Genomic DNA, 25772 nt, shown 5'->3' on the forward strand with positions numbered 1-25772 from the left:
CACATTCTACAATATAACATTGGTAACAGGTAAGTCAGTTTTTCCCAACATTTTATTCCTGATCTGTGTGTCCTTCACTTCACAACCCCCTCTACAGAAACAGACCACATTCATGTACAACTTGATGAAAAAGTTGCCAATCATCTGTTACTAACCCCATCATCACTTGGTGTTTCCTTTTGCATGGTGTTCCTCATCCAATGTAGATATGCTTTGTTTATTGACTGATGCACCTTGTGACATGTTTTCTCTACGAATGTTTCCTTTATACTGTGCTGTTTTTCTATATATTATTTTTACCCTGTGTGTGTTCCTTGCCTTAACGATGAAACTGCTTTCTGTAGACATACCTTGTAACACTGTTGTAATGGTAGTTATGCTTTCAATCATGCCAAGTACAGTTGCTTTAACTTTTATAAGGGCAAGGAAGCTGTTGTCAGTATTTCCATTGGCTTTGGATGTGTTGCTGTATCTGTTGTGGATGTGTAAGCCCCAGGTAGAGCAGGTCTGGTGCAGGGTCTTGGACACTGATGATCCCAACGGGTGTGTCCCCCCTCCCATAAGGCCAGGTGTAAGCTGCTGGGGTGTACTGTGCAGCCAACACACGGTACGAAGCTAGATGCAAGCCATGTATTGGAATTTCACATCATTTTACCATAAAACATTTTTGCGTTCATGATAGCTGTGTACTCTTGAAGTATGACCCAAATATTTGATATAAATGCATTCTAAGCAGTAACCAGAAAATACTAATAGCCTAAAAGCACAGCTGATGATGATAGTTCATTGAGAAGTACAGCACTGAAAAGTTTCTATTCCGTTCAACTTGTGCAAGCTAAATTTTTAATGGTGGCTAAAGTGAGGATTTTGGGACTTGCCTTTTTGGGATATCGGCTGGTAACCAACCAGCTGTTTTGAACTTGCTATTGACATGAAATGATGTTGGCACATCACATTTCACAATTCGTTTATCGTGTATTTTTGGAGACTTTGTGCATTACAAAGTTATGAATATGAATTTGTCCCATGTTTTTGTTTTGTTGAGCACCATATTAAAAACCTTGGTGTGGAAGATGACTTGGTTCTGTGTTCCATGGGTGATCTCAGTGTGAAAGTCTAGTTGCACAGGAATTTCACTTTGCTAGCCTTACCAAAGAACACACACACTCATACACATGCTCCTTACAGAAACAAATAAAGGGACATAAATAATTTTCTTAACTGTAGGTCTACATAAATTTAAACCTCTCGATGAGAGTACTAGAAAAAATTACTTATTTCTCAATATAGTAACTGCTGGCATCATGACTTAAAGCTGAAAGCAAAAGTTTCGTGATGTCACGTGTCAGACGCCATGGCAACAGGACAACTCCCCTGCTAGATACGTCACTGGAAGGAACTGAAGATCTGCTATTGAAGACTCATCGGATGTAGATATTCTGCATTATTTTATAACACTTAAGTTAACGCACGTAAGTCGTCTTCACTTCGACGTCATCATTACCATGGTTCTATTAAACACGCCAGTCTCACTGCTCAGATAATCAAGTATAAACTGAGTGGATGGAGTAACGAGATCGTCGACGGCCTAAAGATACGATGGTTCGGATGATGTTCGGATCCACGAAAGCCACTTAAGGGCTATTCTCAACACGACAAACAGAAAAGTATCTAGTCTTTTTGTTTAAACATGGAACTATTTAGAATGTTAACAAGACTACTACGTATTCTGCAGGGAATGCCAAACTAGATCACAAGATGAATCGAGATAAAGAGCATGAAATATCACCATGGTTAAAAAGCAAGAGGGGTATTAAAGAATTGTAACGTTAGCTATTAAATGATATAGTCATATAACAAAACTGAGTTGAAGCAGCTTGGTTACCAAAAACTTTCGGCGCACGACGAAAACCTAATCCTCCGTGGCATAACTTAAGCCGCTCCTCGAAAAAGTTGACGCCGCCGCCCCGCAATCTCCAAGCAGATCATATGGTGGCAAGACAGTATCCATTGGCCAGAGGTCTATTTGGATATTACGCTGCCGCACCAGTTAATCACTGTAGAAACATATCTTCAGTTCAAGTGAAAAATATTAGGATTTCTGTGTAAAACCAAAGACGATGTACGTGTGTCCTTGGTAAAACAAATCAACATACACAATCTTGAAGTTGAAGCAAGTCTCTGGAGAGGTCTTGAAGTTGAAGAACTTGGCAAGGACAGCTTAGTTTACCTCCAAGCCTAGAATCTGCTAAATCGTATAAGACCAAGGAGTAATATGTAGTTCCCTTAGCAAAATGAATTAAAGTTCGTGAAGCATAAACTGAAATCCGACCACAGAGATTTTGCCTTTCAGTTTAGTTTTTTTCTTCGAAAAGTCAAAATGGCGCGAAATCGTAATGAGACAACGTCCCTCATTGGTCAGCCCAAAGATGACGCTGATTGGTCGCCATGATGTCGTAAAACAGTGACGTTCCAAGATGGCGGCTGTGGAGTAGTATTTTGTCAGCCGAGTAAAGTATTCACGGAAGAAATGGGAAGATTTAGGGGCAATTTGGCCGCTGTCCTGGCCGTCATCGTGCTCCTGTTGCCGGGGCACCTTACTGAAGATGTTGGAAAAGGTAGGGTCTATGTTTTCCCCGAAAACGTACAGTTTGACGGTTCCATATTTGGGGTTAAAAATAATTTGTAGACACCCCATAATTTTTTTGCACTTACAGCTCTGTCGTGTATCTAGTGTAAGTTGTCACTATTGTGTACTAACAAAAAGGGCACTAGGTTTTGTTACAACGCCCGTGTTTCGTTAAATCCCAGTCCATTCATCGCCATGGTTTACGGTTTCGTTACTGTATCAACCGGCGTCATATGATCAGGCCCAGCGTATCCAACTTGCAACTTGTGTCAAAAAATTATAAATATTTTTCTCCCAAGATAGATGCTCATATCCTCATCGACTAAAAGCAAGATTATGATATTGTGAGATTGAACGTGTTTTCGTTGTTGTGGAGCGGTTTTTGTAGCTTATTAAAGCGTTGTGTGTGATATCTTACGCTTCAGAGAAAGTCCCTAAGGTACGGCACTAGAGCACAAGGTATATGCTTGAACGGCATATGCTTTGTAAATAGCTCAGATCTTTGGAAATAGGGCGTGATACAGCTGAAGCATTTAGCCTTCATGGCATGATTTTAGGGTTTTCTGTGTACATTTTGTGCTTTAAATAGCTCACCAGAAAGAAGAAAATAAAGCAGGTGTCAATTTCCCCGCCCTCAGTTTTTATTGGTGAATTGTCTGTGATCTGTAAACAAGCTTCAATTAATTGTATTGTCTGTTGTATACAATAGATAGTAGAACTAGAGCATTATAATATGTAATTTTATGACAGTGGTTACACTGGATTACACCAAAAGCTTAGTTGGTTTATATTGTCATGTTCACAGGCTTTGCCACCTGTTCGTCATTTACTAGTATATGTTCCTCAGATTGCAAACTTACCACAAGTTCTTTACATTTCTTTTTTTAGTGGTATTGGTTGAAATAAGTAGTACTGCAGTCTTCAGCCATGTTGGAAATGATGTGTAATTTTCACCATATGTTCCATTAAGATTTTATTGCATAGTCTGTTTGAAGTGGTTTATGATGCCATTAACATATTTTCTCTGGGTTGAAGTAAGGGTGTATAGTTTGACCTAAAGCCATTGCAAAGACTTTCAACCATAAGTTACCATAGCCAACAAGCTACATCATGCTTTTTTATCAGTGTACATTGAAATATTATAGAAATGATAATTGTCTGAACATTGTCAGTCACTCATTGAGATATTCATTTCCATACCAGCTGATTGACGTGAGAAATTAAAGCCTGTTCAAATAGATTTAAGCTGGTTTATGACAGTTTTATAGCCCTTCCCTAAAATGTTTCTGACGTGGGTGCCATTATATTAAAGATTACCAAATATACTTACAAAGATTGAAGCTTTCCTAACAATCTTTCCACATCATCATCATCAGGTTGGGTTTTCCCGGTCAATGGCCCTCTCCCTCTAAACCACTCTATATGGGGGCCTCGCATGCCCTTTTCCGCAGAGCGTATTCGCCGTTTTAATTCTACGTAATGCATTGTAGCCACTTGGAATTTATCGTAAAGCGTAATTGAGAGGTTTCCCAAATTCAGCGTGATACATAGCCAGCTCTCAAAATTTAGCTTAGAGCTTTGTCGGAACCCTACCCCCTCCATGCAGGTCATGGCACTCAGAAGGTTATTCCTTAGGTACTGACCACCACCCAGTTGGTCTTCAGTTTTCCATCCTCCCATGGCAGGGGCAGCGGCTCCGAATTCCTTCTCCACCCCTTACCCCTGCCGAATAACCCCGCATCTTCTACTCTACGACCCCAGGAATATTAATATTCATGAGCTTGCCTTATTTGGCATGACCCCATTTCTGACTTGGGCGGCGAAGGGACGTCACCCTCCCCGCCGGCGACTCCGCCGCCGCCCGGTGAGGAGCCCGTTAACGCGTTGGGGAGGCCGTGCGGGGCAAAGTCACCGAGCCAACACCTTCCCCGTGCTCGGCGGGGCGCTAGCGTGTGCTGGAGGCTGCGCGCGGACCCCGCAGCGGCCTGCATCGCAAAAGTTCTCTTCCCAAGACGACGCCATGTTTGTTTTTATTTGTCACTGAACAGCCGACATGATTGGTTCCGATAGCTAGCGCAGCTCATAAATATTTAATGTAAAGTGCGTTGAAGATTTTCTCTGTGATACGTGATTGGCTGAGAGCGTGTCCCTGGAATCGGGTCGTAGAGTAGAAGATGCGGGGTTATTCGGCAGGGGTAAGGGGTGGAGAAGGAATTCGGAGCCGCTGCCCCTGCCATGGGAGGATGCAGTTTTCATGTAATGTTCCATACAATCATAACAATGTAAGACTGATACAACTGATATCCATCCCTCAATTGCAATGAGGTGCCTTGTCTGAGCTACATGTAGGTGCATTCCAAAGAAAGTAATTGTTACTTTTGCGTGTAAATAACTTAATTGCTACCCTTTGTTTGTAGAACTTTGTCACAGAGTCAGTTGCTTAAACTATGAACGTTCAGAATAAATGTTGTTTGATAACATCTGAAGCAGCTACCTCAGATTATTCAATGATATTAACATTTCAAAATTTTCTTTAGTTACGAATACCTGTAGCCTGTATGTGTGCAAGGAGGGCAGTGTAAGTTGGTTGCAGACAACTTCAGTCAATTTAAGAAGTGGTCAGACCAGCTCTTAAATTGGCATTATGTGACTCTAGTTATTTAGAATTTCAGCAATTTCTATTGTACATTATCCCATCTTTGGAATTGTATAGTATAGGCTGATCATGAAGAAGTTTACATGCCTAGGATAACATACAGTGTGGGACTGTATATCATGATTCACTTTGCCTGGCTTTCACTGGCAGTCTCTAGATAACAACCATTTGCAACTGCCTGCTAGCTTGCTTTCTAAGTGCATAAAAAAACCTGTAAAATGCCTTTAGGTGTAGCATACCAGTAAAGCTACATGAAAGACTGGACAGAAAGGTTTCACCCACTCACAGTCACACTGGCATGGGCCTGAGTACGGATCTACCTCTACCCTTACTTAGGCCTACTCTTTTTGATAAGCATGATGGGTTTAACATGCTCGAGGTATGGCTCCCCTCAAATGTAATTTATAGCAATGCTGTTACCTCTATTTGATTTCCTTGTTCCGCACCATTCCAACTTTACCTTTTAGAGCTTTGCACAGGCCATAACTATCCCTGAAGCCAGTGCACTTAGGAACCAGGAAGCCACTTTGTCAGCCCTCCTATTTACTCTCTTAGCTCGTGGCCATGAGGGGCTTCAAGACTCTACCTTCATCAGCACTGCAGTCTATCAGTCCTACTGGTCTAAGGTTATAGGGCTTAGACATAAGAGCCTACTAATGCAGCTTTTATTAACTCCCCTGCACCCGAGAAAGCACAGGGCTTTGGCCGACAGGTCCAATCTTCATCTGCTAGCCTAAGAAGGGATATATTTTGATATGTGGATAAGCAGATATGAAGGCGTAAATCTATATAGTTTTGTGGAATCTGGCTTGTGTATTTATGTAAGCCAGATTTTGCAGTCGTGACAAATTTAAAGCAGTCACAGACGTCATAATCTTGGATTCTTGGAATGGAGCTGCAGAATCAGAACTGAAATGTGATACAGTACTAGTAATTCAAATTATCACATTCAATTTCCTTTGAACATATGGCTATAATTTGTTAATTAAGTTAAGCTTCTTTCCACCACAAATACCTAACTTTATTTCAAGCTAATGATCATGCCATGTCATCAAGCCAGTTACAAAAAAAAAACAATTTGAAAACACACCATTTCAGTTTTTGTGTTTTAAAATGTACCTGAATCTGAATGTCCTGTCTGCAAATTACTTTTCACCACATAAAACAAGATTTGAATTTGAATACAATACATATTTTGATATTTGCATGAAAACATGTTTTACACATTGTAATTGTCAACTGTTTATACTAAAGTGTTATTTGAGGAAATTGAGGACCGGAATCTAGACTCCAGAACAGTTTCTAAAATAGTACAATTGTATATACATAGTGTAAAGCAAACAAAGTACAAGTGTAGCTTAGCCCATTTGTTAAGAGGACTTCAGATGTGCCAGTTTTCTTTTCTCTTAAACAAAATACTCCATGCTCATTTGAACATAACGGCTGTACTAAATGCTACATCATGCATGCAGGGCATGTTGTCTAACCCAACGCACGAGTTTATTCTAAAGCCTGCATCTCAGAACAAGCAAACAGGGCATAATTGTTGTCATAGTGCCCGCTGACGTCAACCCTAGGATCCTGTTCACTTCCCTCAGCAAAGCTTTTACAGAAGATGTTTACCGGTTTACTAATGAGGGAGAGAATGCACCATCCTCCAAACACCATCAGTGATCCATGTTGGCAAAGGATTTGCCTTGAATCTGGACTGTTGTCTTTTCCTGTTTAAGTTATTCTAGCTTTGACATTTCTTTGTTGTTGTGGCAACATACAGTTAACGTTGTAAAGGCTGGTGACTGTTTATTTTTGGTTCTGAAGCTTGAAACAAGGAAATGAGGGACTCACGCTGTCAGTTTACTTCCTTGAACTTGTTTATACATGTATGAATGGTTTATTTCAACACTGTCGCATACATAAGCAGCCAGAATGGCTGAATTATAAATGTGATATGACAACAATTCGGCAAGGCCTGTAAGAGACATATTCACATATTCACCAGAGTAAAACAATCTATACAAAATTTGCTGGTTGATCAGATACTAGTAAGAACTTAGAATAGTTCGACAAGTTGAAAAAAAAACCTTAACAGTGCAGCTATTGGGCATAAACTAATGTCTCATTGTGGTTCAGAAGGTAACGTTTTTTATGTTCCTGCATTGGAAGAATTGACTCACAGAGCTGTATTAAATTCTGTTCACATGATGATAGCTGGGGTAATATGATTTTGATCTTGACTTGATTGCTTGTGCTGTACTTTAAGGTATTGAAGCAATTAGATTAGTTGCTGTTAGTTATGTAACCAAAATAGAATCCAAGTCCTTACAGCTGAATATAAAATACAACACGACTTGAGTACCAAAACCCCCCATAAAATCTTAGAATGAAATACACATACTTTTAAAACCATTTTTCTTGCCAAATCTAAAGTACCCTTCTGCAAGCTTAGCTTCATAAGAGCATGGTGACATTTCATTATGAAACATCAAAAGCAAGAGATAGACCTCCTATACTTTCAACCTTTATGGCAGGAATTGATATTTTATGCAGACAGGTCAGAACCTAAGGTCACAGGGTTAGAAAATATTACTAGAAATGTCAACTCTTCACCGAACCATGGTGTGTGTTTTGTTATATTGATTTTTCTCTGTATCTTCCTAAGTCTGAGAGGTGAACCGAGCCATTTTAATGAGCTCAGGCCGGGTTATCAAATTTTCTGGTTGACTTGCGTTTATGTCTTTTCAATGCACAGGAAGTTGCAACTGGACTTAAGTCTCTGACAGTGATCTTCGTTGGAAATTGTCAAACGGATTCAGAATTACTAAGTCTTAGTCCAAAAAAGTTTTGTCCATTGTTTCCAGTACATGTGCTACATAATACAAATACAACTTGATAAATTCCCCTTAAGACTAAAAGAGTCAGATGTATAAAAAGTTGAATTCACACATTTAAAAACCTTGCCTCAAACATCACTCTGCTAACCAAGATTGGCTGAAGTTCGAGAGCAGGCTGACCAGATTTAGGCCATGCCTACCTTCTGAGACCAATCAAATGGGATTTGAGTTAAATTTTAGTCAAATTTGACTGAGTGTTTGGGAGGCCATATACTGCTATGTGTGACACTGAGATGTGTATAAAATATCAGTATAAAATATACATGTGCAAAGTACAAATGTACCAGGCACAGAATTGTCTCCGGGCTTTGCGAGATAAAACCTCAAAACTGCCATAATGCCTGAAGTCTCAGGGTTGCATCAGCAGTATTTTGCCCTAAATGATCAGGAGATAAAAGACAGTGTCTGATGGCGCTTTCAATGTGATAAAAGATTCACCAGACAGCCACGTTGTATAACAGTTCTAGTCACCAGGCCATCCATGTGTACTCTATTGATTTTGGAACCGATGGGGATGACAGGTGAAACAAAATATCAAATTTTAAAGCCTGGTGTGAACTTGGTGTGGCATTGAGGTGGGGTCTCTCACCCACTTCAAAACTGAATTGGCGAGGACCCTGCTGCATTGAGCATGTCATTGCCATTGTGCAAAGGACATGTCAATTTGTCTTGTCCTTTGCACACACAAAATCAGTTATTTAGATGTTTCCATCTATGTGCCAGTGAGTGTTACTGTCACTTAGCCACATATGCGCAACCCACTAAAAGTAATCCCTGCAATGCAACTCAGCAGCAAGAAAGAAGCTTTTATTAAAGTTTTAAGAAGAAGCCTAGGGCCACTCTGGAGATGGGCTCCACAGATCCAGAGATGTACTTAGTTTTGAAAAGTACATTGTACATGTACTGTAGATTGCGACTGCAGCCCAGGGGCTATAGCTAGAACGTGCCATTAAAATGTTCTACAGAGCACAAACTTTAAGGATTTTCCAGAGGTAACATTTCTATACATGATGATAGTATGATTTCAAGATACAGATAAATTATGATCATGCTTACTTGACTCAGGTCATATTCAGTGTCTACAAATGTATCAATCTGTAGATCTTCTGATCACTATACTATTACGTATGAATGAAAAGACTATGAATATGATAACTATTGTAAGAGTAAGGTAACTCATAAGGGTAAGGTAACTATATTGTTTGTTCTTTTGTTTTTCTTGTTTCCAGCCTCTGCTTGCTGGAAGGAGCGTGATGCTGCCATAGCGACCGGCATGATCGGGAGTTTCATCAAGCAGTGCCAGGAGGACGGGACCTTCAAGACGGAGCAGTGCTGGGCCTCCACCGGCTACTGCTACTGCGCACACCCGCTCAATGGACTCATCTATGACAAGACGGCGCAGCGGGCGTGGGAGGGCCAGCGCAACGTGGACTGCAGCACGTACTGGATGACACAGAGTGAGCAGAACACACCTTGATTGGTGGTGGAACACTTCTGTCACATCCTGATAAATATGGCTGACTGCTGTGCCACTGTTTTCCAGCACTCTATAATTTCTTTGCTCGCTTCATTGTATGTCTGCGTGTGTTCGCACATATATGCACCAGATAAACTTCACTGTAATTATGTCACTACTCTTCCATTTCTTCAACTTTTAAGGCACTCTTATATCTTTAAACCAATCTCTATCCATCTCGTTTTCCATTCATTCAATAGTTGTTGATCATCTGTATTTAACACACCAGTGCACAAAAAACTGCACATACATGTATGAATGTTCAAATGCATGCAAAGGCAAGACTTCACGTCTGCACTTATATCAATAGCAGTTCATCCTGATACACATTTATGCAGCTACATGTGCATTCTTTACAACTTATCTTGTACACTGCAGACTGGTAATACATCATTATTACATGCCAGTCTATTTCAATGTATGTATTCAGTGCTTGACAATAAATTTGTCTGCCCTCTCATCTAGAGTTATCCCTAGCTCTAAAATTTAATATACCATCCCGGAGATACATGTAGAATTTACCACCCAGCAACTTTCTGGTTATAATCGATTAGTTTTGTGCCAGTAAATCCAGTTCTATATGCCTAAGATTTGTTTTAGTTGCTCAGTTGCACATTATATACAGGGCAACCCTAAGGCCTTGGTGCTCTTTTCGTTCTGGCCTTTGGCTGTTATGTCAAAAAGGCCGTAAATCAAAATTTCTGTCAGTGTGTTTGCTATATAAAGAAATAGTTGCAGGCTAATGTTGTTTCTGTCCTTGCATAACTCTTTTCTATGCCGAACAAAATTGTAAGAAATTACGTAGGACTGCAAAATGCAAAACTTGCTTCCCACCCTTCCCATCATAAAGGCAATATACATGTAGACTACATCTCATATTTCATATGTATCTATCTCGACAGGCATTAGAAGGTTAAAATAGACATTTGTGATTTTATTTTAAACACATTATTGTTGTTTGATAATGGCTGAAATTATATATCGTTAGTGTCTATTCAGTTTCTTCAAATTTCTTGCAAATTGACCTTTCTGTCCAAGTCAACGTGATCCCAATGAATTATCCGCTGATGTTTTGGCCCCATTCCACTCAAAAGCCTATCCTGTTATGTAAGATAAAGTCCTTGTTGGCAATGAGTCAAACTGACTTACTAGCAAGAAATTCTATTAAATTTCTCACTCTGCTGCTAAAAGAAAAAGCGATTTCACATCATGCATATATAGGATGTATCATATTACTTCATCAGTCCATCATCATCATCTTGTTTACATAATGCAATACACAATTTACATGTTCTCACATCACTTTTTAGTCAATACCATCTGTCCAATTCTACATCCGAAAGTTACAATGTGTTTAACTCTGGCTTGAATGAAGTATTAAGAATAACTGTTTTGGAACCAGCATAAACTTCTTGGTTTCCAGTTACGTGTACATTAGCATAAGCCCAACATACATGTAGATTTAAAGGTACTGTAGATTCTTTTATTTCCACAGTAGATGTGGAAAGCAGGTTTTTGCAGTGTTTTCAGTTGAAGCAGTTCCTTTGCAAATTGCAGTAAAGAAATAGATAAATAAACGAAATAAATAAATAAAATAAAATTGCAGTACACAGTTATACAATGGAAACACAGTACATATGAGAGGGTCAAGAATTCGTTTTGGAGATGTCCACATGAAATTAAAGCCACCACAAATGGATTTACTGGATATGGTTCTAGCGACTTTCTATAATCATTTATTAGTCAGTGCCTAGCTACCACACACGTACAGTTGAATGAAGTTGTATATTCCAGTCTACCAGGCCACTGGTCACATGAGTGAGGCATGAGTGAACAAGTCGATCAATACTGCATGACCACCCTTCTCCGCTATTAACCAAATTGCTTGGCCTGGTAGTGGCCTCAGTGTGGGGTGTTGCTCCATCAATTTTCTACCCGTGTTTTCCTCCAATGCCCCCCCTCCTTCTCCCAAAACCTTTCAGTTATAACCTGGAATACTCCGTTCCTAGTCGTTTTTTCCTGCTTTGAATTTTACTCACACCATGTTAAATTTCTTAACCTGCATTTCTAACAATTTTGAATGACCACATCTTTGTTTTGAAAAATTTTTGCATTTTTTCTTACGACAATGTTGCGAAATTTTATTTTTGTCCATCGAGTGAGACAGAATTAATGGTTCATTAGTTTTCATCCCGAGCAGCAGATTCTATTGAAGGACGGATGCAGACATGGACACACTGAAAGGGAGATAAAAATAGAAGTCTCCTTCCTGTTATGCTACTGATTGTGAAAGGCCAAAAAAATTATATGTATGAAGGGCGTCTGGCTGTCAAGATGTCTGGTAGCCTTCATAAGTGTACTGTACCTAATGATCAACTAAATGGAGTGAGGGTCACGTGGAAGTGTCTTAGCCCAGGCATGATTATACTGCTTCGATTCGAAGTTGCAAATACAGAATATAGTCAAAAAGTCTGTTCATTCTTTAGACGATGCAGATTAAGCTACAAAATGTTGAAAATCAAGCATTTTGGACAGAATGACAGTTAACTTTATACAATTATTGAATTAACATTTTAGAAATATGAGAAAGATCTCGAATCCTGCCATATTATGTCTCCTGCACAGTCAATAAAAACAATATCGCCTGCAGTCCCCAGTCTTGTCAGATAAGCCGCGTGCTGCATATATATTACACCCGCAAACACCGCCTACGGAGCATTTAATGACGTGAATTTAGACCTTTCTCACTTCAAAGCACATGCATTATTAGCCACCTGCGGAGGTGTGAAGCTTAAACTTCAGCATCCATTCTCTTGTGATTCCTTAGTGTGTGAATTTTGTATTTGCTGCAGTCAAACTGAATTGGGGAAATGACTTACATGTAGGCAAGGTTCATCAGAGTAAATGCACCATTCATTATTATATTATACTGTGTGTCAGTCAGGACCACGTGATGAGTACTTGCCGCGGCAGCACGTGAGCACTCCCCACATGTACACTCAGTCCTCTAGCAGTCACTGCCGCCGGCACCTCAGATTACCTTTCGATATAATACAGGCAGCATCACGTGGGCCATTCAGAGCTTTAGCATGTCTTCCCATTGATGGGCTTGCTAGTAGGCAGGAGAAGTAGCTTCAAGTTGCGTCCAGACGGCAGACACAGTACGCAGTTACTAGTACTGCTGGATCTGTAGTGTAAAGGAAGCGCGTGCGGCTGAAGTTGTAGGGATGGAGATGAAGGAAAGTGGTGTGAGATGGCTCCTGTGTCTCTGTGTCCTGGAGGCTGTCTCAGGGCAGATGATGCGGTTTATGAACCGACAGAACTACCAGAACCTCAGTAAGTACTGTTGGATGTTCAAGTTCTGTGCATATTTGGTTCTATAAATTAATATTGTGTTCAACTGATGTACAGAGGTTCTAGTATAGATTCTGTTTTCCAGACCCAGTGGCTGGAATGTTGGCTGGAATGAAATATGTTGAATGTATTATCAATATATTATGATGCTATTATCAATTGGATTGGCAGTACGTCAACTGACCAGTCTATATTGTTATAAAACCATGTAGAGCCTGGTGCATTCCAAACGTAAAACATTTTAGATCAGTTAGCTTTTTCAGTAGCTGTGTATTTATATTCAGTGCTCATTTCCTCCTCTGTGTAGAAAGGTTTTGTTGTTAGCGTGTTTGCTTGCATTTCCATAGTTACTTCAACATGCTCTAGGCATGTCAGGCCACAGGTAAAAAAAAAGATGGTTAATGAAAGTATAGTTTATTGAAGAAAGTAGTTAAGGTTCTACTAGTAACCATTTGTAGCCTATTGTTCCATGGTGTTTCTCCATCCAAGTGATCAAGATATAGCTTAATAAGTCAAAGTATAAAGTCGATAAGAGGCCTTACCAACCGTCTACCAAATGTACACATTCCTGATCTGTCTGCTGCCTCTCCGGATCGCATGCTTACCGATTTGCTTATCAGTTTCCATCTGTGTCTGTGGAGTCTTATTGGGCAGGCTATCATTACAGCCATCTTGAGTATTGTCTAAAGTAACTCTCCCCGGTCCTGGCCGCTCCCCAAGCCGTAGTCAAGTGAATTGATGCTGTGAACTGATGATAACAATCAGAGCATCACAGTTTACAGTCAAAGCACTTGAGACTGGTTTGTCTTCATTATGTGCAATTCAACTTGTCAGAGCCCACCTGCTTCAAAATGCCGAAGGGTGATTTGGAAAATCTCATGTCCCTGTCTGGCTTGCAATTTTAAGAATTGTTGTCCTCTCCTGACAATTATTTTGTCTAGGCTGAATGCTTTGTGTAAGCTTCAATAATCTTTCCCCGTAGGTACGTACATTATATATTGTTGATGGAGGTTTTCTCCAAGAAAAGAGAGATATGCCACAAAGAAGTGGCACAATGGATATGTTATTTGGCACTATATTGCACTCAGGATTTCACTGTACTCGCAAAGAACTTGACAGTTATATCTCACTGCTGTTTATGGTCTTGCCTTTGAGCTATCATCTTGGAAAATTGTGTGAAGGACTTTATCTCAGCTGGCTAATCTTCCAGTGGTGTCTACCTGTATTGATGTGCATCACCACAATATGAGCTGCAAGATAAATGATCAACATCCTGGGTACCATCTTCAGAAGTTACCGCTGGCTCTCTCGTTGCACTATGTAATTTTCTTTTTTTTCCCCTCCTCCCCAGATGACGTGCAGTGTTCCAACCTGGCCTGCCGACTGGCCAGACGAGGGGAGTGCCAGGAAGACACCCAACAATGCGGCCCCTGTCTGGAGGACTATGTGGAGGAAGGAGGGCAATGTAAATGTAAGTTTGGAGAGGAGTCACAGGACCAACAAACTGATATTGTTAACCAAATATAGCCATTCTCTAGAGTTATTTTGTTGACTACTAGATACACACATGCACAAATGCATGATTGTACAGGTGCACACACAAACACACACACATGTATGCAAAGACATGCACACACAAACACACACAGATGCAAAAGACACACACAAAACACACAAACACTGCAGCAGTGCCTAATTATAATAAAAAAATATATACTATCCATTTTGTTGGAGGTACTGCCATGTAGATAACAAAGACTTTGGTAAGCACATTAAATGATTGCACATCATCACAGTGAGAGCTCACACAGCTTGGGATACCTAATGATGATGAGGAATGATAGAAGACACTCTCAGCCCATAGAAAATACCGCTTGTGATGTTTCTTATTACTACAAAATGAGCTGAAAGATAAATGATCATCAGTCTGGGTGCCATCTTCTGAAGTTACTGCTGGCTCTCTATTTGCACTTGCTCCCTGGTAGCAAGTAAGACGGGAGAGCCTAAGGACCAACTTTGGAGATGGTACCCAGGAAAATGATTATCAAGTCATCAGTCAACTGGTGCAAATTGCTAAGCTGGGAATACCAGAAAACTTAACAATAATATACATTTTGTACATGTACTCGTGTAACAACAATTTAACGACTCCTGTGGATCTTACTTTGCTGTAAAAAGTATAGATAGCATTGCCAACATCTTTAAGATTGTTTTGGTTCACGTATCCATAGTGTTATTGAGGTAAAAGCCAATTGCTTATTGGTAAGTATTAAGATAGATAGGCATACTCCGGTGTATTGGTGACCTGCCTGATTGACAGCACTGGAAGAGGTCAGACCTTGGCCTTATTATTTCTGTTATCCAGCAGTACAGAGGTCACCAAATAAACTGTCATCCATTTTCCAATGTTTCATGTGAGGGCAGATCTAGAGTTGTCCAGGTCCATCTAACACTTTCTATAGTTGATGCAATTTTTTGTAATTTAATGGGTGCATTGTTTAGTAGTAGTGACTGTGACTGTTACTGTAACAGTAATCAATTTGATTTTGAATCTAAGTGTTTCAATACAACAAGTTAAAGTGATACATGGGGGATGTTTTTCCAAACTACTCTTAAGTTCTAAGTGTACCCACAAGGCTCTCATCAGTTAGAGTGCATATTACATCTACATCATAGCCCACAGCTAGACTGTTTGAACGCATTTCCTCTCTCCTCGGGCGTCTTGATTGACGTCAATTCTCAGCAAGGGAGATCTTTTGAAAATGGCCGCCTATAACATGCATTAGTCTAAAACAGTCCATGGTGTACGTGTAGGATGATCTCTTTGATGGAAGACGCAAGCTTTTACTTTGGAATCTCTAAGTGGCAATGAATCAGAAAGGACAAGGCATAGATCAGAGGGATATTAAAGATGCCTCCTAGTACTAGTAGATGTTCTTAGAATCAGACAATTCTGTGGGTAGAAAACAAAGCCTACATGTAGCTTTAAGAAATGTCATTCATTGGTGTCATATAGCAAATTGTTTTCCTTGAGAGAGGTACGAATTCTGTCTGGCCTACGTCAGAATAACATCTTCACATTTATGTGACTAATTAGCTTTGCAACATTGTTGTGTTGCAGTTTTCACGAAAGAATTAGCAATACTTTGAAACCTCATTGAGAAATATCGCGAGGGATTTCTCGGTTTGTGGAATCAATATGGTGGTAACAGATGTCAAAAGTCTCCAAAGGCGGCAATCGATAACTTGAGATGCGGTATGTATGATGTATGATGTATGATGTAGAGTGTTGACGTGGCCGCCCCTGCTTCAGAAGGGATGATGACGCACTTCTGATTGGGCAGCTGCTCTGTCAGTCGGAATTCCTAATTTCGCAGGCTGGTAAAAGAGTTGAAAACAGATGATGACAGATTAGAAAAGGACGTCAATATTTCCTCGGTGACGCTCCTAGTCATAGAACTTCCTGTTGAAGTTCAAGGTACAGTGTAATGTTATTTCTAAAAGTGTACTTGGCATGCTGGAAGCATGAAACATTCAATTCCAACCTGCAGTTTCCAGATAAAGTTGTAGGTAATTCCAGGTAGAAAATTGAACAGAAGGGCAGCAAAAGTTTAATGCAACAATCAATGTCATACTCATACTCATAGTCTGCTTTGTTTTGAATCAATATTTGATCAAATTCAATTATGCTGTTTTAGTATGAGTCGGTACTATGACTGAGGTTGTAAGATCCATGCAGGCAGTTTTACCATTCACTGCAGGTGAAAATTGGTTTGTGACATACGAGGTCCTGAATACAAAATACTGCAGTACCCTGTCTGTGAAATTCCAATCAATACATCTGTAATCAAAGGAGAATGGACAGATAACTCAGAGTGAAATTCTAGACTGATAAAGTGCATGTTCTGAAAGAGTTGACAATTATAATCATATTTGTATGTTTTGCATATTTGTAAACACTCAGACACATGCTAATAGGTTTGAATGGCTCCTGACCTTTGCAAATCTAGAGTTTTTGTTGGTCTTCAGCCATGCAAAGCATGGGGAAAATAATCAATACCGTGCTATCATCACAGAATAAAGGCTTCCACCATTAGGCTGCTCTCCTGATCAAGTAGTTGGAACAGGTGGCCCTTTCACCCCTACATCCTGGTTCCCAGTTCCTGGATCAATATTCAGTTTACAGGAGGGCAGGATGTACCATTTCCTGCCGAGGGGTGGACAGATAGGTCTACGAGTTATCACAATGGTTGCCGTAACTCAATTTGTCTTCTTCATTGGAATTAGCTTACAATGAACTTTTCTTTCTAAATTCTGGGATACTGATAAGTCCTCATAAATATTGTTGCATACTATATTGTAACATATGAAGGGCAATCTCACCTCCAGCTTTGTGTCCCTGTCTTTATTGATCTCCCTATGATTTTTTGTTTAAATTGAAGTGCACTGTGTCTCGGTGGGGCGCAGGATTAGTATTCACTTCAAAGATTGCCGTTTGGGCGTAATTGTAGCGGGGACCAATCAAGGCTAGCTTGCAGAATGTTCAACAGACCACTGCACGGAGGAGATTGCCTTGTCAAGTGGATTGGGTGCTGCAAACATTGATTAAGTCTTCAAACTATGTGAGGAAGATTTGTGTTCCTACAAACACTGGTGACGTGGTTTCGTAATTTGCGCTGAAATTCCCGGAGAGGACCCCCTTTGTCGGTTGTGGAATATCATTTGTGGAGCTGTGTGGAATATGAAGGCATTGTTGGTGCTCGTCCTGGCTTGGCACATTGCTTATGGAGCCCAGGGTAAGGCCCATTCCTTTTTTCTGCATGACCTGCTCCTGCTGATATGTACACGATTGGTAGCCGTGAGATGGTATCACGTTCTGTAGATAAGGTGGAATAGAAGGGAAGACGACCATCTCTCATTTTAAGTACCATCTCTCATCTTATCACCCATCCCTACAACATAAAGAATTTCAAAGTTGTTAGTTTATGGCCTTATTGATGTTTGTGAGATGTGTGATAACATTTTACGCATACATCAAGAAGTCAGTAATAAAATTGACTGTACAAGGCAATAACAAAGATGCATCATTTCTTTGATGGTGTATGGAAGAAATGATGGGATACAGCATAAAGAACAGGAGCATTGTAGACAAGGAACGTTTTACTACTTTCTATCATATATGATTCTGAAACAAAGATATAAAATGCATTAGCATTACCATCCCATAGAATGATATATTTTGCCCAAACATCACAGCCAAGTATACGTACATTGTGTATGGACAGTGCCTCACCACTGAAAAAATAAAATCTATACCTTTAGTAATCCGAAAAATAAAATCTATATCCCTAGTACGTCAGCATCAACAGTGAATGGCTATTTGCCAACAGGATGTTTTGTTGAACATGTTGGTGTGTCAGATGTGTTATTCCATCCTGACAGCCACATTTTTGCCATTTTTTGAGATACAACATTGCCAGAATTCTTTCATGAAAAAGGAATCATGTAACATTAGATGTATCCTGCTGAGGTAAGCAGGATAAAATATCATGGTGTTGTCACCTGAAGTTTGACTTATATGTATGAAGCAAGGTATGCAGGTACATGTTCTATCCACCCATGAAAAGTAGACTTTTACTAGCCTTTTTAGATAACACACTAGTGGTACATGATTGACAATGTACATTCTTGAATAAGTACAACTACAAGCCAGTGTCACAAATATCTAGATGCTATGGTAGGTTCTCTACAAGTCATTAACGTCACTGTATCTAGAGTGAACTCCCAAAACCCTGTACAGTTGTAGTCCACTAAGTGAAAATTGCTTGGCATTTGATGTACACATCATACATTATGGACTTGAAGTGATATCAACTCTGGAAAGACTTTAGAAATGCTCTTAATGTTAGATGGCTAACCACTGTAAATTCAGCACCAGGGCTATGTTGAGCCTGAAAGTGAAATTTATTTATTTAATAGAGAGGTCACAACAAAAAACGCAAAGTAACACCACCACAAATATGCCAAGATCTACATTGACGGGACAGTCCTGTTTGTTTTCAACCATTGTCTGAATCTTACTCTGCTCTGACTTATGCTTTTCTGATGACGAATTGCAGGAGTTATTTTGTGTGCAATCTCAGCAGGATGCCACATCTCCAATTTTCAGACTCTAATAACCATGATTATCTCTGTTATCTGAACCATCTGTCTTGGTAATGAACAGTAAACTGTATAAGACAGGAGCCTTAAAGGAGAGCCACCACTGGATCAATACATACTACCACAGGCCTGCAGTAATGCACCATTGTTGAACAGGGATCAATCTGGGGAATCTGTTCTGTGGTTGACAGAAAAATGCGACCATTTAACAGTCGTTATTCTCTGATGCTCATCACTTCAGACCACAGACAATAATAGAGGCATGGAGTATGTACAATGTATTGCATTGCATTATGCTTTATAATGTTTATAATGATTGTGAATGCCATTAACACTTGTTCAAAATGCAAAATAAAGCAAATCACTCCCTTGGGCCACACCAATTTAATTTCTTGGTTAACGGATTCGCCCGCTTCATTTTTTTCTGATTTGCAAACAAATATAAAATTCAGAATCAACTGTAAAATGCTCATATTTTGCCCTGAACAGTCCTTTTCATCCTAGTTGTTACAGTTATTCCATCTTTCAATGCAATGGTATCATTAAAAGTTCAAAATTCATTGTTTAAATTTTGAACCAGCCTGGTGTGTTGACTTCATGGCTCCTATCGTACGATTTTGGGTCATAATAGGATGCCTAGGCCTGTTTTTATTTTTATTTTTTTCGCCCGCCCGCTCCATTATTTTTCTAGAAAAATCCGTTAACCAAGAAATTAAATTGGTGTGGCCTTGTGGTGAAGTAAATTATGTCATATAAATTGTTCTCATAACATACAAATACATACACCATACTCTCTTGTACCAGAAAAAAATATCTGTTGTATATTCTTCTTCTTCCCAAGGTGGGGAAGTACAACTTTCAAAAAAAAACTTCTTGAATTCCCAACATCTTTTTGAATTCATCCTCGATGACAGTCATACTAGGTATTCCAAACTCGGTGTAGATACTTCTTCAAGTTTGGCCTCGGGGGGCAAGAAGTAGTACTGACTCCACAAGATAACTTGTAGTGGCATCAAAACCTTCGCTGAAACAGACAGTGATCGACTATCTGTCACTGTATATCTTGCCCTGAATGATACTTTTTCTGATCCCAAGCTTTGTACCCTTTTTAGGTTATGTATAAAGGATGACAACTACACTGAACTAGACATAGATGGATGACAGACTTAGCCACTGGAGGACTCGTTCAGAGTTGAAAGAGACTTGGGAGTATCTTGTCATCAGAAGCATTCAAATGTATTTTGAAGCTGACACTGTCAATGTTAAATACTCCATGCATGACTGTGTTCCATACCCCACTGATTTGGTTCCATTGGTTTGGACCATCAAAATTTGAAAGGACTTCTGATAATCAGAAGTCATGACGTTCACAATTTGTTTCTGAAAGATAGCATTGTGGTGGTTTTTAACTCTGGCTATTATTAATAGTATTAACCCATGGCACAAGACATGGTAGTACAATCTTGCTGTTTTGCTAGTACATTGTATGTGTATCCGAATTTGGTGGATCTGTGTGTGGGCAGTGCATGGTTCAATCCGAAGGTTGTCAGTGAGATGGACAATAAAACTTGTTTGTAAGGGATAATGTAATAAATACATCATAATTCAGATAGTGACATATAAAGCTAGTGGCTCCATGACTTGGGAGCGGCAACAATGAAATATTAGACTGAGAAAGTTGCTTTTGATTGTTTCCTCAGCAGATGGGAGTACCGTAATATGTCTGAAAAATGTCAGAGCGTCTCCACTCCATTCCCCACGAGCAGAGATTTATGGCTTAAACGCATTACTTCAACATGCCTACTTCAGGAAGCCGGCCGTCAGAGGGATTGCCATGATTTCATAAAGTGCCGCTTCTTGGGGGTGTGCTTGTTTTGGGGGGCAATTAGGCGATCCCTTTGTGGATTACATGAAATCTGCTGAGATGTGCAATGTATAATGATAAATGTCAGTGTGCAGTATGTGTGCTGTGCATGTGATATCAAAGAAATTTAAAGGTTATGGCTCTGGTATTTTAATGCTAGATACCTTGATGATAGCTTGATCTCTGATACGCTTTTGCTTTTTGATTGACCATTTGGTTGTAATGACATTGAAAGATTACTGTACAGTTAAATCAGAAGAGGCTTTGAAATTTTGTCGTAAGTTTTGCTGGGCTGAGTTGTCAATAGTGTTGTTTTGAACTTCTGCTTCTAATCATATATTCGTACCTGTGCTCAAGAAACAGGATGATTGCTCCCAATCAAAAATTTGATGACTCCTTAACAAGATATTCTGTGAATATTAGTAATAAATGCCACTCATTGAATGTTTTCTTCGGTAGTCATCAAATTCTGATTAGAAGCAATCATCCATGATTGTGTTCCCTGCACATATGCTGCAGTAAGTACTCAGTAATTAGAGACAGAAAGTTAAAAACAGCACTAATAAGCACATGTTATGCTGCCTGACTCCTAAATTGTGTTCCATCCCGTAAAGGTTCATTACGGCATGTTCTGATGACTTCTTCAATCCGGGCAACTCTAGAATTTCTTAGGTTATACAAGTTAGAGGAAGGCAAGTAATGCTGTTTATGATGCAAAGTCCACTATACATGGTCATCAGGGGGCATAGAATACATCACATAATTCTATAACACATGTTCTGGGGCCACTAGGTATGATGTCAGCACCCCCAGCTGTTACCAGTCTTTTATTCCCAGGTTGTAAAGCGGCATAAACAATTATTATTCCTTCTATCCCCGAAATTTCAAACGTTACGTCTTGGGATCCCCATGTGGAGTCTGACAGGATTAGATAAGTAGGGAGGGGACGTCTGATTACAGGCATTATTGGAGTGATTCAGACGCTAATCTAGGCTCTGAAGCCCTTTGAGCATCATGACAATGTACAAATGATCCCTTCAAGCTGCAAGATTACATGAAACTTTAATTGCAAAATCCCAAATGAACGAGGATTGCTCTAATGCACACTGTTATGATACCTATTAGTGGTAATTGTAACAAAAATAGACATTATTCAGTCTAGTAAGAGCATTATGAATATTCTTATGTACTAACAATATTTCATCATTAAGCCTCTAGTGTTCTGTTTTTTTCTCTATGTTCCACAATTTCTTGCTGTAGGGAATCGATGTACCCCTTCTGTTTAGGCGGTTAGACTTTTAGGATGATGATCATGATGTTAGTCAAGGTATTTAAAGCTGCAGGGGGTAGGACGATGTAAAACATTAACTGTATTGACCGTGCCTACTTTATCCTACGTCGTGGTACACTCAACAGTCAACATAAACTGTTTGCACAATGGCAACGTCCGGGTTGGTGTAAGAGCATGCCACTTGGCTAAAAATCGATCTCAAAAAGCAGCTAAGTAGAAGGATGAATTTGAAGATTTCAGGGATTCTTTCCCTTTTCTTATGTTTGGTGAGCGTACACTGCCAGGCCCCAGCTTCAAAAGGTGAGGTATAGTGTCTTAGATGTGCTTTCTTTGTAGTCTTTCAGGCCTCAGGTGTTGAGAACCTACCAGCAGGAAAGTGCCCTGTGATAATAATCATCAAACACGTTACGTTAAGTGTTGAAAACGTGTCTCTGACCTTTTTTTAAGCTTCTTGGAGTCTCTCACTCTCAGACTTAGTTCTTTTCAAGTCAAACTTCACAACAGTTACTGTAGAAATTTTACAGGACTGTACAAAAGTTGTTAGCAGAATGATAAAGAGCAGGAAGGTTATCTTCGTCTGTGTGGGCTTCAAGTACGACCAACCTTTGCTCCCAACATACTTTGAACTCATTACTTTACTCATACTTTGAAATATTTCAACGAACTCTTTGATTTTCAATGGTATATTGTACTGAATGCAAAAATTTTGAGTATCTTAATAGATCACCAGGTTCAAATACAGGGATTTTGCTCAACTTTTAGACAATATTATGAAATGTTCGATGGAGAGTATTGTAGTACTACTTGAAGGATACTTTTCTAATGTGTTTTCATGGTTATGAAAATGTTAATGTCAAGGACTTAATGTTTCACTGAAATGTACTCACAGCTATTCTTTCCTCTCATGTTTTGATAACATTGTTATGGATTTTTATGGTGGGGACTAGCTTCTGGTTTGGTCCACGGAAGTCCACCTTTACACACCACTAAGTGACAAAAGACTAACTCCAAAGTTGTTTGCGTAGAATTCAAAGTTTGCTCAAGACTGTGTGCCTGACAACCACTTGCATGTGCTATGACGCACGCACATTATATCATAGTTAATGTAGCTTTTCCTGTTTCAGCACTTTTAAGTGGTTTTAGTTAATGGTCCGTTCACGTGTGAAGGCTGTAACATTAACCTTGTCAGAGCACTAAGTCAAACCTGTCTGTGGTGAACACACAAGGGACCTGCTGAAAATTTTCACGGTATACTTATAACAAATGCACTATAAATGTAGACGGAATTGAAGTGAAAAGAAAAATTTGAAGTGATATGAGGGACAACCAAAAATGGCCACAATGGCTATGCACCTGGTAGTGTTGATATATACAGACTGAGGTGGTCACTGGACTTTGGGTAACATTTTACTATGGATGTGACAACCTATGTTGTGTCAGATATGACAGTCTATATATTGTAGCGGAGATTTACAATTTAGTTTTATGTGAGGGAAAAGTTCTTGCAGCAGGCTAATACATTTTGCTGTCTACTCTTGTAAGAAGTTGCTTCCTCCATCAGCAAAAACCATCTATTTCTATGAAGGAAACAGGTGCAGTGTCTTTTGGAGCATATATCTATAAGTGACACCCATCGTAATGAGAATCTAGTTTCATGTGAGCAAGGGTGATGCATGGCAGACCATGATTAAGTAGTGTGCAGGGCTGTTGACTCATGTATTATATCCATCAAACCCACAAGCACCAGTGCAGCATGAGGGGACAGATAACACGTCATGGATGGAACTATGAGTGGGAAGTTTAGGAACTATCCGGATGTGCGCAATCCATCAAGTAGTCACCAGGTAGCCACCTATTGTGTGAGTCGGGGTCAGCCTGGGGATCAAGTGATACTGTAGAATTTCTTTAAAGAGCGTGCTCCTGAAGTTACCATATTTAAGTCCACCCCCAAAAAATTGTAAACATCTTACAATGAATGGAACTATAGAAATGTGGAAAGAAGTTGCAGGTTATCACAATTGTAAGCTTTTCAAACGACAGCTGCAGGGAATGGTTTGTTGGCAGGTCTGTAAGATCTCTCTGGATGTAATCCATCAAATGGCTGCAGCAAGCTTATATATAAGAAAAACAGCCTCAAACATTTTAGCTGTACTTTGATAGCAAGAGTGTGGACAAGACCTTTTTAGTACTTTAATGAAAGGTGCCTTGGAAACACATCAAACCCTGTCATGAATGCTGGTCTGGACATTTTAGCTGTACTTTGATAGCAAGAGTGTGAACAAGCCCTTTTTAGGAAGTGTACATGTACTTTACAGAAAGGTGCCCTGGGAACACATCAAACACCTCATGAACCCAGGTCTAGACAAATGTAATGGACAAAATATCCATCTGTAATCCATCAAATACGACTTTGTGTGAAGAAGTTGAAGAAGGGAAACTTGTACATGCCGGTAGCTTAAAACTCATCTGATATAGCTATCACAGTACCGGATGTGTGAAGTAGCTCTTACAAGTTACCGAAAAAGACCCACTAACACTGCATAAGGGGAAAGAAAACACTTGACAGAATCATTTGTAAGTAACAGACAACGTACAATGTAACTGTCTGGGTCTGACATGCGTGTCTGGACCATTGAAAAATTCAAATGGCAGTGACTGTCTGACATTAGCAAGGAGACTGTGAAAAAGTGGTAGCCTCACATTTTATTGCAAAATCACTGGCATTACATAAAACGGTTTTTGAGACACTCATACATGTAGCAGATGCTATAAATTTTGAATGTAATCCACCATACAAGTTTTTGTATGAGCAAAGTTAGGTGGTACTTTCACCTAGATAACAGGTAAACGTAAACATTTGAAAAAAAAGCTTTTAACAGCATTTTTCAGGAAAACTCGTGTGAAATCTGTGGATAAAACACTCCATGCATGGTGTCAATCTGTAGGCAAAGAAGATCTGGTTTTAATCCAGGGAAAGGTTGAAAACTTGAAATAGACTAAGTTGCATTTCCTTCATGACGCAGTTACTTATTACTGCTTATCAGGGTGCCAAAATTAGATTATACATGTTCATGGAGATTCATTTATGAAGGTGCAAGGTGCATTAACAATAATTTGACTTCAAATAACGATTGGAAGTGCTGTATCTTTTGGTTTCTGTCTTCTTTGGGCTTTTTTGGATGGCTCCCAAAATATACAATCACCAGTTGGCACAACTAGTATGTTCAACACAATTGTTACAAACTGGATTATGTGGTTTCGTAAAAACAAATTCTGTCAACCTGCATGGTGACAGTTTTCTGGTAACCTCTGCCAGACTCTTTTTTGATAAAATACAGTAAACCTCTGAGTCAGTTATAATTGCTTACTATTGTTATTGCCAAGAAGTGAAAACTGTAAGCCTTCATGT

At 39.5% G+C, this 25772-nt stretch overlaps 1 protein-coding gene across 1 annotated transcript in view; it reads left to right on the top strand.

The window, feature by feature from the left end:
* Positions 1-2459: 2459 nt before the first annotated feature.
* Positions 2460-25772, top strand: part of LOC109466117 (neural proliferation differentiation and control protein 1-like) — a 48348-nt gene continuing 25035 nt past the window's right edge. Inside the window, exons 1-3 of the mRNA XM_019763745.1 lie at positions 2460-2618; positions 9406-9633; positions 14398-14517. Coding sequence (XP_019619304.1) covers positions 2531-2618; positions 9406-9633; positions 14398-14517 — 436 coding nt within the window. The 5' untranslated portion in view covers positions 2460-2530. The remainder of the gene's footprint in view (positions 2619-9405; positions 9634-14397; positions 14518-25772) is intronic.

This window comes from Branchiostoma belcheri, unplaced genomic scaffold (genome assembly GCF_001625305.1).
Source record: "Branchiostoma belcheri isolate BF01 breed outbred unplaced genomic scaffold, Haploidv18h27 scaffold16, whole genome shotgun sequence".
NCBI lineage: Eukaryota > Metazoa > Chordata > Leptocardii > Amphioxiformes > Branchiostomatidae > Branchiostoma > Branchiostoma belcheri.